Genomic DNA, 18,569 nt, shown 5'->3' with positions numbered 1-18,569 from the left:
AGGAGCAGTGGTGTGCCCGGCCAGAGGTGAAGGGGCTTGGTGCCATTGAGTGGGGTGTTTAGCACTCATATACCTGCGCATACTGGTGGTAGTTAAGCTAGTACTGGTGGAACCCCTGCTGATCCTGGTTTGGCACAGGTTGCACACCACAGTCCGTCGGTCATCCGGTGTTTCTTTAAAGAACCTCCAGACTTCTGAAAATCTAGCCCTCGCCACAGGAGCTTGACTACGGGAAACATTTGGCGCTGATGCACCAGCTCTGGCCCTGCCTCTCCGTCTGGCCCCACCACTGCCTCTTCCAACCTGTTCTGGTATAGGACTCGCCTCTGTCTCAGAAGCACTGTGTTCATCCGGCCTATCAACCCAGCTTGGGTCTGTCACCTCATCATCCTCCGATCCCTCAGTCTGCTCCCCCCTCGGACTTCCTGCCCTGACAACAACTTCACCACTGTCTGACAACCGTGTCTGCTCATCGCCCGACACCTCTTTACACACTTCTTCCACTACGTCAACAATGTCATCATCACCCACAGACTGCGACCGGTGGAAAACCTGGGCATCGGAAAAGAGCTCAGCAGCAGCCGGACAAGTGGTTTGTGACTCTGGGAAGGGTCCATAAAAAAGTTCTTCAGAGTATGCCGGTTCAAATGCCAAATTTTCCTGGGAGGGGGCAGACTGGGGGGGAGGAGGCTGAGGTGGAGGAGCTGGAGGAGTGCCGATTTCGGTGACATGGGTGGACTGCGTGGAAGACTGACTGGTGGACAAATGGCTAGAAGCATTGTCTGCAATCCACGACATCACCTGTTCGCACTGTTCTGGCCTCAACACTGCTCTACCACGAGTCCCAGTAACTTGAGACATGAACCTAGGGAGTGTAGCTCTGCGGCGTTCCCCTGCTCCCTCATCAGCAGGTGGTGTCTCACCCCGCCCAGGACCACGGCCTCTGACCCCTGCAGTAGTTGGACGCCCACGTCCACGCCCTTGTCCTCTACCCCTAGCCCTTGGGTTAAACATTTTCAAAATTAAAGTGTAAACTGTAAATTTCTTTTGTTTTTTTTTTTGTGTTTTTTTTGTTTTTTTTTTTGCTTTTAAAACAAAACGATGCTATCCTATTGCTATGGCTCTTTTCTAGCCTACACTGAAAGCACACTGCTATGCCAGCTGACGTTGAGTTATAAAAAAATAAACGTAAAAAAAATAAATCAGCAGACTCTGCCTAATTCAAATCAAACCCCTAATCAATTGTCCCACTTTGGTGTTTGAGGTGGATATGTGTGTCACTAAGAGCTAAACAGAACGGTCGCAAGTCTCCCTGCAAATTACTCACAATATGGTACTAGCTGCAGTACTAGCGCCAGCAAGCCCAGCCACAAGCAATCAAAAAAAAAATAAAATATATAACGCTATTCTAGCCCTAACAAGGGCTGTTGGGTTCTTGTAGACTCACTTCTGCCTAACACTATTCTAATAGAACACCCTAACGCTTTCCCTGACCAGCAGCAGCTCTCTCCCTTGCGGCATCCAGACAGAGAATGACGCGAGCAGCGCGGGCATGGGCTAGTCTATTCCAGGGTCACCTGATCAGGCCAGCCAACCACTGCTATCGACGTGTAAGGGTACCACGTCATGCTGGGTGGAGTGCAGAGTCTCCTGGCTTGTGATTGGCTCTGTTTCTGGCCGCCAAAAAGCAAAACGGCGGGAGATGCAATTTTCTCGAGCTGGCGAAATACTCGTCCGAGCAACGAGCAGTTTCGAGTACGCTAATGCTCGAAATACGTAGTATAGTAAGATGGTGACATGGCTTAGTAGGTTGGTGACATAGCTGAGTAGATTGGTGACATAGCTTAGTAGGTTGGTGACATAGCCTAGTAGGTTGGTGACATGGCTTAGTAGGTTGGTGACATGGCTTAGTAGGTTGCTGACATAGCCTAGTAGGTTGGTGACATGGCTTAGTAGGTTGCTGACATAGCCTAGTAGGTTGGTGACATGGCTTAGTAGGTTGGTGGCATAGCCTAGTAGGTTGGTGACATGGCTTAGTAGGTTGGTGTAATGGCTTAGTAGGTTGGTGACATAGCCTCGTAGGTTGGTGACATAGCCTAGTAGGTTGGTGACATGGCTTAGTAGGTTGGTGACATAGCTTAGTAGGTTGGTGACATGGCTTAGTAGGTTGGTGACATGGCTTATTAGGTTGGTGACATAGCCTAGTAGGTTGGTGACATAGCTTAGTAGGTTGGTGACATGTCTTAGTAGGTTGGTGACATGGCTTAGTAGGTTGGTGATATAGGTTAGTAGGCTGGTGACATAGCTTAGTAGGTTGGTGACATAGCTTAGTAGGTTGGTGACATAGCCAAGTAGGTTGGAGACAAAGCTTAGTAGGTTGGTGAAATAGCTTAGTAGGTTGGTGACGTAGCTTAGTAGGTTGGTGACGTAGCTTAGTAGGTTGGTGACATAGCTTAGTAGGTTGGTGACATAGCTTAGTAGGTTGGTTACATAGCTTTGCAAATACAAATCTTGAAAGAGATATGAAAAGTAGGTAAACCAATCCCTGAGGTGATGGGTCTACCAGATGGGTTTTTGTTATCTTCATGGATCATTGGTAGGAAGAAAAAAGGGCACAGTGGGAAAAGGGATGAATAGAAACACAGTTTCCTCTTTGTGAACGTGGTGTCTGTTCTGTATATTTAGTTTTCTTCAATAAATGGATTTACACCTCTGGGAATCCTTACTATACCTGCACCACCATGCTATTTGTCACGGTCCACAGATACCTGGATTATATATTGATCAGTGATTATCAGTTCATTTAGAGCTTGGTTATACGATTGTGCAGGGTCTATAAACTGATAAAGGATTATAAAGAACCCTCTGATGACGCTGGAGGGATTCCTCAGATGGTCCATTGTATCACTAGACTGAACTCAACACATCAATTCAATCCGGTGACACAAGGCTCTGTCTGGGAAATCCCTCCTGTGCACAGAGACATTTTCGTTGATGGGACTTATGGGCCAGTGGCCTGAGTTGTATGTGAGAGCCACCCATCATCTATAGTTCAATAGTTGTTTTTTTTAGCATTCATGGAGGTTATAATGGTTTCTATTTATTCCTTTCTTCTTCCGAGAAGATCCGTTTTTCTATTCATTTCAGGTCTAAATAAAATTACAAAACATTTTGGGAAAAACACACAACCTAAGAGTCCAGCACTGGAAGCCATTACTGCAAATATCTCCACAGCCACCATGTATTTCCCTCTGGTGCTCAGATAAGCCGGGATCATGGAGATCCAGACACTGCAGAACAGCAGCATGCTGAAGGTGATGTACTTGGCCTCATTAAAACTGTCCGGTAATGTCCTCACCATAAAAGCCAGAAGAAAGCTGCCCGCTGCCAGGAGCCCCATATAACCCAACATGGAGTAGAAGCAGATATCTGACCCCTCATTACACTGAATGATGATCTTCCCAGGAGAAGACTGAGTGTCCAGGTCCTGGAATGGGGGAGAAATAGACAACCAGATGACACAGATGACAACTTGTATGGAAGAACACAACAACACTATGGTGTAGGGCACCTTCACACTCAGCCATCTTCTCCAGGGGCTTCCAGGCTTGGTGGACTTAAAAGCAACACAAACCATCACAGTCTTGGCGAGAAGTGAAGAGACGGCAACTGAGAAGAAAACTCCAAAACTGGTTTCACGTAATCTACAAGTGACATCACTGGGACGACCAAGAAACAAGAAGACAGAGAGGAAGCTGAGGAAGATGGAGACCAGGAGGAGGTAACTCAGGTTCCGGTTATTAGCTTTAACAATAGGAGTGTCCTGGTAGAAAATAAATATTGTGAATATGGAGCCGGTCACAAGACATCCGAAGAGCGAGAGACCGGAGAAGACAGAAGCCAATGGGTCATTCTGGTAAGAGATGAATTCTATCGCTTTGGGTAGACATCGGTCTCTCCCCTCATTCGGCCATTCATCACTTTCACATTGTATACAGTTGTCAGCATCTGCAGAAATATGAAATAATATATTACATGTTACTTTATTTCCTTGCGATATGCACTGATAGGCCGGGTCAGGCCAGGTTTTGCAGTACATTATCCCTCTAGGCTTCCTTATGGCTCTTATTGCCTCTGCATGTTCTATATAGAATTATGAATAGTTATCAACTATTCAGTGAAATTGTGATGCTTCCCCTTTTACTGGCAGTATATTCACCAATATCGTGAATTTTTGAGCTATGGTTTTGGATACAGCACTTGCTTTATTAAATTTCTGATGTAGCATTACTTATAAATAACATCTGGTCTAGTTGTATATCAGATCAGGATACGCCATGGATTTATGTAGACTCTGCTCCTATCTACAGATCATGGAGCTGAGGCGTAGGGTCCCTAGATGTTCATATTATCCCATGCTATTCTATGTTGTGATCTTTACCTTTAGGTCGATTAATAAGATAGAGCCAGAAAAGGAGCCATTTTCTACTGCTTGAACGCTGCGAGTCATCTGTCCATCTCAGCTTAGCTGGTATATTCATATGATTGGATTCTCTGACTTCATAGATGGGACCAGACTGCCATGAATATTAACCCCATAGCGCAATAAGACGTACCCTTACATCTTGCTGCGCATGGGGGAGTACGAAGAGGGCTAACGGGCTGAGCCCTCTTCATACTCACCGGGCATTTGCTTTATAATGAAGCAAACGCCCGCCGCTAACACCCGTGATTAGTGCCATCTTGGCTCCGATCGTCACTCCCCATGAGGGCGATCCGTTGTCATGACAGCCTCGGAACACACAAAGATCCGAGGCTGTCATGATCGAGGCTATCTATTACAATGTGCGATCTGCACATTGTAATAGATGGTATGCAAAATCCCCATATACTGCCATACTGTAGTATGGCAGTGTATGGTAGGATCAATAAGACAACCTAGGGTTAAAGTACCCTAGGGTGTCTGAAAAATAGTAAAAAAAAAAAAAAAAGTAAAAAAAAAAAATTATATTAAAAAAACATAAAAATTCAAATCACCCCCCTTTCCCTAGAACTGATATAAATATAAATAAACAGTAAAAATCCTAAACACATTAGGTATCGCCGTGTCTGAAAATGCCCGATCTATTAAAATATAATAAGCGTTTTTCACTGCGTTTTACCCCGTAGCGGAAAATAGCGCCCGAAGTCGCAAATTGCATTTTTTAGCCATTTTGAAAAATAGAAAAAATTCTATAAAAAGTGATCAAAAGGTCACTAAATATATAAGTTTTGAAAACGTCATCAGAAGTCACAAAAAATGACACCACCCACAGCTCTGCACACTAAAGTATGAAAAAGTTATTAGCGCAAGAACACTGTAAAATGAAGAATTTTTTTTCTGTACAGGAGGTTTTAATTTTTGTAAATGTATGAAAAGATTATAAAACCTATACAAATTTGGTATCCCTGTGATCGCATTGACCCAATGAATGAAGTAGATCTGTCATTTGGGGCACACATTGAAAGCTGTAAAAACCAAGCCCACAAGAAATGGCGCAAATGTGTTTTTTCATAATTTTCACTGCATTTAGAATTTTTTTCCCACTTCCCAGTACACGGCATGGAATATTTAATACCATCACTACGAAGTACAATTTGTTACGCAGAAAATAAGACATCACACAGCTCTGTACATGGAAAATTAAAAAAGTTATAGATTTTTGAAGGTGGGGAGTGAAAAATAAAAATGCAAAAACGAAAAAGGGCCTGGTCCTTAAGGGGTTAAGGTGGTGGCATATATTAGCAGGAAGTGAAGGAAGGGAGGCGTTTCGGTTACATAGACCGGAGCCCCTCCGGCTCATTAAAATATTTTTATAAAGTATGTTTTAATTAAAACAATGCGGCTATTCTCCAGCCATACACAACTCTTCTCCCCTGACGGTCCACTCGTCCCTAAAACAGGGAATCCCGATTTCCCTCCAGGAATCTCCAATGACTTCCTGCTCCCCCTTAGAAGGCTAGCTTCACTCCGCTTTCAGACCCTACTCGAACCCAAAACCCTCATATCTCTCGAAGACAACCTTCCAGTGCCCGACCGCACACCTAGACTACACTGGGAGTATAATTTACTAGCACATTTTTATCATACGATCAAAGCCAGGGCAGATTTACACCGTAGTATGACTCAATTTGAATCCCTATGCCTCTCTGACACGGCAACTCCTCATGCCATATCAGCAATATACAGTCTCTTGCTAAATAAGTGGGGCTTTTCAGACCCCCCCCCATACAAAGCAATCTGGGAGAGCGAATGGAATAAGACCTTCACCACAGACGATTGGCTTAAAGCCTTCGAATTGTGTCATAAATTCTCAGTCTAAGGCACAAGAAACCAATTTTATGTCGCTTTCAAGGTGGTATTGGGTCCCTACTAGACTCCACATGATATTCCATCTTGTTCAGATAGATGCTGGCGATGCCTAGGTGCTCCGGGCACCATGAGTCATATTTGGTGGGGATGTCAGAAGCTACAGCCGTTCTGGCAACAGGTACGCAAACTGATACTAGCTCTGACAGGGCACGATCTGGAAAACGAGCCTGCAGTACGATTGCTGTCCTTATTACCTATCTCGGCATCGAAAGCAAAAAGATCTCTAAGGGTTCTATGCTGATAGCAGCGCATACCCTAATACCCAGGTTGTGGAAAACCACAAGGACACCCCAACTAACAGATTGGTTTGGAGAAATCTCATTTCTGCACCGGCTTGAAGAAGCCTCAGCAATGTCTCATAATAAAGCCGCGACTCACTCAATAATCTGGGATCGCATTCCTGACCGACTCGTAACTCGCTCCTGTCCTCTCCTGCCCTCTCCAATCCTCTCCTTTTTTCCCCCACCCCCTCTCCCACCTCAGTCATACCCTTACCCCGATTAAATTCATTAATTGATTGTTTACCCTATGTTATCTACATTTTTATCATGTTGATTTAACAGTTTGGTTCTTCTATTTTCAGACCACCTAGAGTACTTAACCCTGGGTTGTCTGATTGATCCTACCATATACTGCCATAGTACTGTAAGATCGGTGCAAGCACCTGTTACTGATGCTATCACCAAATATGCAACAAAGACTTACCGGCTATGGAGAGGGTCCATGCACCGGGACCGGGACCCGTAATAGTACGGCACACTTCGGGAAGGGGTTAAAAGATACAGTAAAATTGACTGCATTCGCCAGGAAATAATTTCACAATCCACTAACTCCATTTATTCCCTTCCATCTGCTACTTCACCCTGTTCACTCTCTTCCTTTCAGCCAGTCACTGAATGTTGACCACTGGTCACTTACCAGCTAGGGTAGGTAGGGCAATTAGGAAAGGATAGCTACAGCTAGTTATATATAAATTTACACAGTCCTTAGATTACAAGTCGCCGGCTCTGCAGGTGTATTACAAGACAAGCTTGTATTTTACAGAAATTCCAACTTGGTTTAGAAGCAAAATTTCATAAAACAAGCTTTAAGTGAGCTCCCATCATTTAGTACTTTGTGACTGTTTAATTTTTGGCAAAAATTAATGTATTGTCTAAAAAAAATTACAGCTTGTTAATTACACCTCCATTTTGTTTTAACCCCTGTATAACATACAAAGAGTTAATACACTTCTTAAAGTTGTAGTTTTCAGATATGAGGGGTGTAGTTTTACTGTTGTTTAGGCCTCTCAAAGTCACTTAAAGCTAAGCAGGTGCCTCTAAATAAGAGTTTTGTCGATTTTCATAAATATGAGAAAATTTACACCCAAAATTCGGAACCTCCTAACAACTTAAAAAAGAGAGAGGAGGCATAAAACCCTGTGCTGATATAAAGCAGAGATTTGGGAAATGTTAGTAATGAAGTTACTTGGGTGCTATCACTATCTGCCTGAAAACAGAAAGTTTAGGACTTTGAAAATGAATAATTCTTAGAAAATTTTTTCCAAATTCCAATTTTTTCATAACTAAACACAAAGGATATCATCACAATGTGTGACGAGAAAAAAATCTGGATATGGATATGTTCAAGTTATAGCCCTTCGCCTATATCCCATGGTTTCAACCAGTTACCCCTCGGTGTCACTTACTGCTTTGCCTTCTTTGTAATTTTGTTTTTTCTCCTAACCTCACCTGGAACAAGACTAAAGTAAACCTCCAGTCAACCTGCCTGTTATATTATTTCTCGCAATACCAAAGGTCTCACCCTTTACGAGAATTTCTTCTCCAAGAGACACATTTCATGCCTAATAATTGTTTAAAAGCCTACTTCTATGGCTATTCTTCTATCTGACTAAACCTCCTCTTACCACCTGTCCATCCATCCCTCCGCGCTTCTATTTCGGCTTGGAAGTCACCACTCTCTGCCTCTAATGGCCTTAATTGCAAACCCATCAAACAAAAACCCCTTCAAATCCCGGATGTTATTAATCCCGATTTTCCTCAAGATCTTCAGTAGAACCTGTCATATCCAATCATTACTACACAACAGGGAAGACAGAGACGCGCGCGCCGGAGCGCAGGCATCATGGAGACCGTCGCTGGAGCCGGGAAAGGTAAGTTCCTAGCTGGGGCACACGGAGGTACACGGGTCGCAGGGGCACCTGTGACACTACTAGCTTCCAGAATTGAAGAATCATTTCCCCTTCCTGACTCTTTAGACCCACAAGTCTCACCGGCAAGATTTCCTTTCCTCCCCAAATGTGTTACATTTCAGCCACCCTACTCCTCTATTCAACCCCATATTTAATCTAAGAAAATGTGAATTACGTTTGACTACAGCTCTGTACGACATGTTATTGAGTGGAGATCATCCAAGATGATGGGAAAATGATCTGCACTCTTTCTTTTCCTAATCATTGGTCACATAAAGCCTCTAAAATGTGGCAACCTCCCTGAAAATCACCCATCTTTCACGCATGTTCCCAGAAGAATCACATAGATGCTCGAGACAATGTGGACCAATTTTTGGGCCTGTCCAGTATCAAAACTATTATGGAGAGAAATATAAAGAATACAAATAGAATCACGAAAGCCGACATCCCATAACCCCTGCCCTTCTAGGGATAGGAATTGGCCAATTCGAATTTCAGTATTAACTGTCCATGGCCTCCTAAACTAAATTAAATCAAACTTAACTTACTAAATAATTAGCCAGATCTTGGAGATCAACTTCACTTCCTCCATGAAGTTTTTGTTACTATGAATCGCTACTGTCTATTGGCGAAAATGTTTGCACCGAGACAAAAGTCTCTCTCAAGCGATTTCATAAGATGTGGGACCCATGGGTCAGCAAATGTGACTGTACCCACATCATTAACCCATCCTGTCCACCTCATTCCATACTCGAAACTTCACCCCTAAAATACTATACACTCACCGGCCACCATGCTAGTAACGGGTTGGACCCCCTTTTGCCTTAAGAACTGCCTCAATTATTCGTGGCATAGATTCAACAAGGTGCTGGAAGCATTCCTCAGAGATTTTGGTCCATATTGACATGATGGCATCACACAGTTGCCGCAGATTTGTCGGCTGCACATCCATGATGCGAATCTCCCGTTCCACCACATCCCAAAGATGCTCTATTGGATTGAGATCTGGTGACTATGGAGGCCATTTGAGTCCAGTGACCTCATTGTCATGTTCAAGAAACCAGTCTGAGATGCTTCCAGCTTTATGACATGTCGCATTATCCTGCTGAAAGTAGCCATCAGATGTTACAGGGTACATTGTGCTCATAAAGGGATGGACATGGTCAGCAACAATACTCAGGTAGGCTGTGGCGTTGTACCAAGGGGCCCAAAGAGTGCCAAGAAAATATTCCCCACACCATGACACCACCACCACCAGCCTGAACCGTTGATACAAGGCAGGATGGATCCATGCTTTCATGCTGTCGACGCCAAATTCTGACCCTACCATCCGAATGTCGCAGCAGAAATCGAGACTCATCAGACCAGGCAACATTTTTCCAATCTTCTACTGTCCAATTTCGATGAGCTTGTGCAAATTGTAGCCTCAGTTTCCTGTTCTTAGCTGAAAGGAGTGGCACCCGGTGTGGTCTTCTGCTGCTGTAGCCCATCTGCCTCAAAGTGTGACGTACTGTGCGTTCAGAGATGCTCTTCTGCCTACCTTGGTTGTAACGGGTGGCGATTTGAGTCACTGTTGCCTTTCTATCAGCTCGAACCAGTCTGCCCATTCTCCTCTGACCTCTGGCATCAACAAGGCATTTCCGCCCACAGAACTGCCGCTCACTGGATGATTTTTCTTTTTCGGACCATTCTCTGTAAACCCTAGAGATGGTTGTGCGTGAAAATCCCAGTAGATCAGCAGTTTCTGAAATACTCAGACCAGCCCTTCTGGCACCAACAAAGGCCTCAAATCACCTTTCTTCCCCATACTGATGCTCGGGTTGAACTGCAGGAGATTGTCTTGACCATGTCTACATGCCTAAATGCACTGAGTTGCCGCCATGTGATTGGCTGATTAGAAATGAAGTGTTAACGAGCAGTTGGACAGGTGTACCTAATAAAGTGGCCGGTGAGTGTATGTTCCTGGTAAATACCATATCCACCCCCCCCCCTTGCTCTTTTTTTTACTCTTTGTTAGAGTTTGTCACTAAAGCGTTTTGCTAAATGTATGCAAAATATTGTAAAAATGGCGTCTTTCACATGATGACTATTCCTATGTACTAATGTCATCTGACGAGAGTCTTTTGTAATTTGACTCTATGCGGCACATTTACTTACCTGGTCCTGTGCGATCCACGATCCGGAGTGTCCAACGAGAATTCACGTAGATCATGCATCCGATATCCTGCATGTGTCGCTTCCCCGATCAGGTTTGCCGGAGTTCTCCTTCTTCTTCTCGGTGCATGTAAGTGCTTGATCTTGCCGCGGTTTGTCTGAATCAATTGGATTGTCCGAGAGCCCGCCCCCCGATTTGAAAGCACCAACACAATGCCCTTTTAAATCCCTTTTCTGATGGCACAATCCCCGAAAAGTCGGAAAACCCGACAGAAATGCAACCGTGGGATACTTAGTAAATAAGTTCCTATGTTGTGTATTCATCCCACAGGAGATCCTTCCATTACACATCTTTCTTCCTGATGGACTTCATACTAAAGGCTTATTGTATCCCTTATTATCATCATCTCTTTTTTTTTAAATATCTTTTTCTCCATTTTTTATGAATAAGCAGGAATATAGATAACGACTATTACTTTACCCTTCCCCGTTATAATGTCTGCCTATTCTCTTCCTCATGCAGAATGCTCCACTCCATTACTCCCTTCTCCCTCGCTTTATACATGGTAATAAATACTTCCATAGGCACATATCAGGATCACTTACCATCCTTTTGCTTTACCCTACGCCAGCACAACCTCTATCTAGCCGGTGCACATCTCCCCATATACTATGGATGTGGCGGCTCCCGAACCCTTCTATGCATGCACCTCAATACCTGCAGCTGCTCCCTCATGTGACCCGAGACACGTCTTCTCCCCAGCCCCTCTACACATGTACAGGAATCCACATAGGAGCGAAGTTTACACACTGCACTCTCATTCCAGCCCACTGGGCATCTCTAATGGTTTAAATGCCGGTCTCTACAGTGCATTACCCGGTGGCAGACGGCAGCAGTCGCTCTACCCTCACACATTTCCCACCAGCCTGGGGCATTGTTACACAAATGCTTCTTTAACACCTTCTCCACCATCCAGCCAGGTCCCACAGTTAGAGGAAGATCTTACATGTACAGATTATCACATGGGCCACCAGGTAGTGTGAGGAGGAGAAGAAGGGGAATGTGAGTGCTGGTTTTTGAAGAGAAGGAGATATGGGTGCTAGCTGTTTAGGAAGGTGAAGGGTGACATGGGTGCTGGATTTGAGAAGAGACGCCAAGGTGCTCATCATGTGAGAAAGAGGGGAACATGGCACTTAAAACAGTCTTTGAGGTATGTATGCCATATGTGGGGCTACTATGCGGGTCAAAGTTTGGTCAATTTTGATGTGAGGAAATTATTATATATGTAGGGAGCACACTATGTTTAATTGTGGTGTAAGGGGTATATATGATATATGTGGGGGCACAGTGTAGTCAGTTGTGGTGTGAGGGGTATATATGATATATGTGAGGGCACAGTGTGGTCAGTTGAGGTGTGAGGGGTATATATGATATATGTGAGGGCACAGTGTGGTCAGTTGTAGTGTAAGGGGTATATATGATATATGTGGGGGCACAGTGTGGTCAGTTGAGGTGTGAGGGGTATTTATGATATATGTGAGGGCACAGTGTGGTCAGTTGTGGTGTGAGGGGTATATATGATATATGTGGGGGCACAGTGTGGTCAGTTGTGGTATGAGGGGTATATATGATATATGTGAGGGCACAGTGTGGTCAGTTGTAGTGTGAGGGGTATATATGATATATGTGGGGGGGACACAGTGTAGTCAGTTGTGGTGTGAGGGGTATACATGATATACGTGAGGGCACAGTGTGGTCAGTTGTAGTGTAAGGGGAATATATGATATATGTGGGGGCACAGTGTGGTCAGTTGTGGTATGAGGGGTATATATGATATATGTGGGGGCACTGTGTGGACAGTTGTGGTGTGAGGGTATATATGATATATGTGGGGAGCACAGTGTGGTCAGCTGTGGTGTGAGGGGTATATATGATATACGTGAGGTCACAGTGTGGTCAGTTGTAGTGTGAGGGGAATATATGATATATGTGGGGGCACAGTATGGTCAGTTGTGGTATGAGGGGTATATATGATATATGTGGGGGGGACACAGTGTAGTCAGTTGTGGTGTGAGGGTTATATATGATATATATGGGGGTACAGTGTGGTCAGTTGTGGTGTGAGGGGTATATATGATATATGTGGGGGTACAGTGTGGTCAGTTGTGGTGTGAGGGGTATATATGATATATGTGGGGGTACAGTGTGGTCAGTTGTGGTGTGAGGGGTATATATGATATATGTGGGGGTACAGCATGGTTAGTTGTGGTATGAGGGGTATATATGATATATGTGGGGGTACAGCATGGTTAGTTGTGGTATGAGGGGTATATATGATATATGTGGTGGCACAGTGTGGTCAGTTGTAGTGTGAGGGCTATATATAATATATATGGGGGTACAGTGTGGTCAGTTGTGGTGTGAGGGGTATATATGATATATGTGAGGGCACAGTGTGGTCAGTTGAGGTGTGAAGGGTATATATCATATATGTGGGGGCACAGTGTGGTCAGTTGAGGTGTGAGGGGTATATATGATATATGTGAGGGCACAGTGTGGTCAGTTGTGGTGTAAGAGGTATATATAATATATATTAGGGGTACAGTGTCATCAGTTGTTGTGTCAGGGGTATATATGATGTATGTGGGAGCACAGTGTGGTCAGTTGTGGTGTGAGGGGTATATATGATATATGTGGGGGTACAGTGTGGTCAGTTGTGGTGTGAGGGGTATATATGAATAATATGGGGGTACAGTGTGGTCAGTTGTGGTGTAAGGGGTATATATGATATATGTGAGGGCACAGTGTGGTCAGTTGTGGTATGAGGGGTATATATGATATATGTGGGGGCACAGTGTGGTCAGTTGAGGTGTGAGGGGTATATATGATATATGTGAGGGCACAGTGTGGTCAGTTGTGGTGTAAGAGGTATATATAATATGTATTAGGGGTACAGTGTCATCAGTTGTTGTGTCAGGGGTATATATGATGTATGTGGGAGCACAGTGTGGTCAGTTGTGGTGTAAGGGGTATATATCATATATGTCGAGGCAGAATGTGGGCAGTTGTTTCGAGTATATTTTTTATATATGTGGGGGCACAGTGTAGTCAATTTAGGTGTAATAAATATATTAATTCGGGAGCATAGTGTGGGAATTGTCGGGAGATCCTTTGCAGACTTGTATCTCTGCCGCCACCTGTCCAATAAAGCAAGTCAACATTTTATTGAAGTTTGGAGCTGACTATTTCTCCTACACTGCGTCTATTATTGTCCAGAGGTAGCTTATAAACTTTAAGTGACTGTTGAATTTTTGGGGTGCAGGTTGGAGATTAATGCACAGAGCTGAAGACATGTGTGGACAGCTACAGCAGTGCTAAGAAATGGTAGCCTTGTGCAGGGTTGGGACAAGGGGTAGTTGACGGTAGGGGATTGTAGGGAAAGCAATCAATGTTATGTGCATTTTTAAGACAAACATTCAGCTGAAAACTGGATGCAGGCAGCATGATGTTACTGCTGCCTGCATCCTCGATGTGACACCATTGACTAAGTAATGACCTTATCGGCACGGTCTGTGTCATTAGGGAGGATGCAGGTTGAAGTATTATCATGCTGAAGGAGTTCAGGAACACAGGTAGGTGACTATACATTTTTTTTCTACCTATATTCCGGGGACATGTGCTGCTATACATAAATACTGAAAGCATGTGCAAGGTTACCGATATACTGGAGGCATGTGCTGTACTCCATACATACTAGGGGCATATGCTAGGCTACATATATGCTGGGGGCATGTGCTGGCTACTGGGCTACATATAGGCATGTGCTGGGACTTTCTAGGCTACATATATACTGGGGGTGTGTGCTGAGCTACATGTATACTGGAGGAATGTGCTGAGCTACCCATATACTGGGGGAATGTGCTGAGCTACATATATACTGGGGGCATTTACTGAGTTACATATATTCTTTGTGCACGTGCTGAGCTACATATATACTGGGGACATGTGTTGGGATACATATATACTGGGGACATATGCTGGGATACATATATACTGGGGGCATGTGCTGGGATACATATATACTGGGGGCATGTGCTGGGATACATATATACTGGGGGCATGTGCTGAGATACATATATACTGGGGGCATGTGCTGGGATACATATATACTGGGGGCATGTGCTGGGATACATATATACTGGGGGCATGTGCTGGGATACATATATACTGGGGGCATGTGCTGGGATACATGTATACTGGGGACATGTGCTGGGATACATATATACTGGGGACATGTGCTGGGATACATATATACTGGGGGCATGTGCTGGGATACATATATTCTGGGGACATGTGCTGGGATACATATACGGTATACTGGGGGCATGTGCTGGGATACATATATACTGGGGGCATGTGCTGGGATACATATATTCTGGGGGCATGTGCTGAGATACATATATACTGGGGGCATGTGCTGGGATACATATATACTGGGGGCATGTGCTGGGATACATATATACTGGGGGCATGTGCTGGGATACATGTATACTGGGGGCATGTGCTGGGATACATATATTCTGGGGACATGTGCTGGGATACATATATACTGGGGGCATGTGCTGGGATACATATATACTGGGGGCATGTGCTGGGATACATATATTCTGGGGGCATGTGCTGAGATACATATATACTGGGGGCATGTGCTGAGATACATATATACTGGGGGCATGTGCTGGGATACATATATACTGGGGGCATGTGCTGGGATACATGTATACTGGGGGCATGTGCTGGGATACATATATTCTGGGGACATGTGCTGGGATACATATACGGTATACTGGGGGCATGTGCTGGGATACATATATACTGGGGGCATGTGCTGAGATACATATATACTGGGGGCATGTGCTGAGATACATATATACTGGGGGCATGTGCTGGGATACATATATACTGGGGGCATGTGCTGGGATACATATATACTGGGGGCATGTGCTGGGATACATATATACTGGGGGCATGTGCTGAGATGAGATACATATATACTGGGGGCATGTGCTGGGATACATATATACTGGGGGCATGTGCTGGGATACATATATACTGGGGGCATGTGCTGAGATGAGATACATATATACTGGGGGCATGTGCTGTGTGATTTCATGTTTCCCGTCAGGACTTGATTCTGCCATATTTTTTTGCTACAATTTTACAGAGGGGAAATATTTTTTAGTCTACATAGGGCACCAAGATGCCTTGTCCTGACTATGCATTTTTTACCTCAAAGAGAACAACATCCCCTGTAGGTTGGTTGATGCCACTGCTACCTGTGTCAGATCAGTACTGTGGCCACGGATAAACCTTCTAGTATTCTTGACATTGATGTGTATGTAACATAGTTCATGATGATGATCTGTTCTGTGCTTGTTTGGATGTAAGGAGGTCCAAAAGTTTCCTGTTTGGGGCATTCCTAATGGCAGCTACTCTAGGACAGTGATGGCGAACCTTTTGGAGACAGAGTGCTCAAACTACAACCAAAATCCACTTATTTTCCTGTGAAGTGCCAACATGGCATTTTAAGCAGTAACTTATTGCTACCTGTTCTTCCAATCTTTCAATTGTATCGGCCCCCTGAAGCCACCAATACAGTTGAAAGAAGGTTAGCAAATTCAGACTCTCGCTGTAGATTCTCTCCAGGGTCTCTCTGTAGAGGAAAACTGGTTGGTCCAGCAGGAGCACCACCAATATATATTGCAGTTCTGTCACCACTTCTCATTTTTCCCGCAGTTCCTAACAGCCAATGAAGTGCTTTAAAATAGTGCTGAGAGCAGCATCTCTTAAGTTGCCTGGGACTTGGTGGATTTGGTCCTATTTAGTGAGCTCTGTCCTGGGGTGATGGTCTGAGTGCCCACAGAAATGGCTCCGAGTGCCACCTCTGGCACCCGTGCCATAGGTTCGCCACCACTGCTCTAGGACATCATTGTCCTCCTCAGCGCAGGTCAGACACTACTAGCATACCACCATGTACCTGTGATATTGGAGATCTCTCCCTCTGAACACGGGACACAGTCATAGCAGCAGGTGTGAATGGTTTCTCTTGGCTTTTTCCTGCTTCCAGGTAAACACGGATCTGAGCAGCGGGAGACTGGGTCCTGAAGGAGAAGACAAAATATAACATACAGTATGATAAAAGTAATGCGGAGACCTAGGAGGATGGACTACAGAAGTGTCCATTTATAAGAAGTTTTCTCCCGACCTCACAAGAAGTAGCTGGATGGAGGAAACAGAACCCTGATGGGTGGACAGATAATCAGTCTGTAGACATAAGTTGTGCAATCATTACTGAGGTCTCATTCACCATAATTGGTGGAGAAACAGGTCGCGCATCCATTTAGGGGTGTATCCAGCCTCTCTGCTGCCTGAGGCAAATTATAGAAAGACATCACCCCATCACCAGAGCCCCCCTTTAATGTAATGTCCCATGCAGAGCCCCCCTTTAATGTAATGTCCCATGCAGAGCCCCCTTTAATGTAATGTCTGTAGCAGGGTCCTGTAACAATGGATATGTGATGTGTCTCTGTAAAGGGTTTGCATCCTGTTCACACATTGGAGGAGGGAAGGAGATTATAAAGTTGGACTTGTTCTCTGTTAAGGGGCTGGAGAATAAACAAACTACAGACATGGAGCCGCTCCTCTGTGGAGGGGCCGGAGGAGGGGTGGATATTCAGCTCATTTCCCAGGAGGAGGGGAGGTAATTATTCACTCCCCCACCTGCCCACAGGATGGGCCGCAGAGGAGGACAATAGGTGAAGTCCATGCAGGCCGGGGGTTGTTGTGTGTGGACTTGCAGCATGGAAGGGGCTGGGATCTGATGCTGGGCCAGATCCCGGTACCACTAAGGATTATTTGGGACTAACACAGAAAGAAGGTTCTATCCAGGACTCCCATTGTCAATAGATTACTTAAGCGATCTGAATTCGGACTGGCGTTGGATTACCGGGTGGCGCCCCCGGAAGTGATTGATTTTGTGGGACATAGTGGTCTGTTTATCGCTGTATTTCAGTAAAGTGTTTTGTAACCCCTCAGTCTCCGATTCCTGTCTGTTCTCTAATGCTTATCCCGTAGCTGCGACTGCATCTTCTTCCTGGGCCGCAAATGCGCAACTATGACATCACCACGTCAAGACACTGTGTGACATCATAATTAGTGTGCCGAGGCAAGAAAGAAGACGGAGCCACTGGAAGAAGAAGCCAAAGGTGAGGATATCATGTTTTTTTAATTTAACATGTAAATTTATTGGCCGTGGCCCAGGACTGGGTGTTTTATTCGAGTTACCTCATGGGTGATGCACCCCTGCATCCATTTATTCTCAAATGTTACATGAGATCTTTTCTTTGCAGAAAAAACTAAGGACTTGCTTCTCTTAATATGAAGGAAGGATTTCACATAAAAGAGGTCTTTCTAGAGGGGGCACTTCCTACCAAACTTGGGGGGCTGGTAATGAACCCCGTTTTCCATTTTTCTATTTCCATTATTTTGCTCCCCTTCTATTAAAATCCATCCACACAGCTGTATGAGGGCTTGTTTTCTTTGTAACAAATAGTACTTCCTAGTTCCAGTAGGTAGGATCCAGTCCAATCTCCTGGAAGCTGGAAAAATGCATCCAAATTCCCCCATTTTCATTTGGGTTTTGATTTTATGGATTTCATTGTTCACTTCCCCTCTCTGCAGGCGTCTATCTCTGCAGTCCCCCCAGCCTTCTCATTCCCTGCTCACAGTCTGTCCTTACATCAGGCAGCCAG

At 44.6% G+C, this 18,569-nt stretch overlaps 1 protein-coding gene across 1 annotated transcript; it reads right to left on the bottom strand.

The window, feature by feature from the left end:
- Positions 1–3,143: 3,143 nt before the first annotated feature.
- On the bottom strand, positions 3,144–17,158 carry LOC140132813 (vomeronasal type-2 receptor 26-like). Its single transcript, XM_072152106.1, has 4 exons — positions 17,111–17,158; positions 16,796–16,919; positions 3,290–4,008; positions 3,144–3,149 (listed from the first exon to the last, which is right to left on the bottom strand). Exons 1-4 carry the CDS (start codon positions 17,156–17,158, stop codon positions 3,144–3,146), a joined length of 897 nt encoding a protein of 298 aa, XP_072008207.1.
- Positions 17,159–18,569: the final 1,411 nt, after the last annotated feature.

Source organism: Engystomops pustulosus, chromosome 1, assembly GCF_040894005.1.
Source record: "Engystomops pustulosus chromosome 1, aEngPut4.maternal, whole genome shotgun sequence".
Lineage (NCBI taxonomy): Eukaryota > Metazoa > Chordata > Amphibia > Anura > Leptodactylidae > Engystomops > Engystomops pustulosus.
This window is presented reverse-complemented; position numbering and strand designations above follow the sequence as displayed.

What these genes read in the sequence shown, in the direction of transcription:
- LOC140132813 (XM_072152106.1), bottom strand. Translation starts at nt 17,158, where the DNA reads ATGGATGCGCGACCTGTTTCTCCACCAATTATGGTGAATGAGACCTCA. An exon ending in TTATGGTGAATGAGACCTCA is followed by an intron (nt 16,920 to 17,110) that starts GTAATGATTGCA and finishes CTTCTCCTTCAG; the next exon opens with GACCCAGTCTCCCGCTGCTC. An exon ending in AGAGATCTCCAATATCACAG is followed by an intron (nt 4,009 to 16,795) that starts GTACATGGTGGT and finishes ATATTTCTGCAG; the next exon opens with ATGCTGACAACTGTATACAA.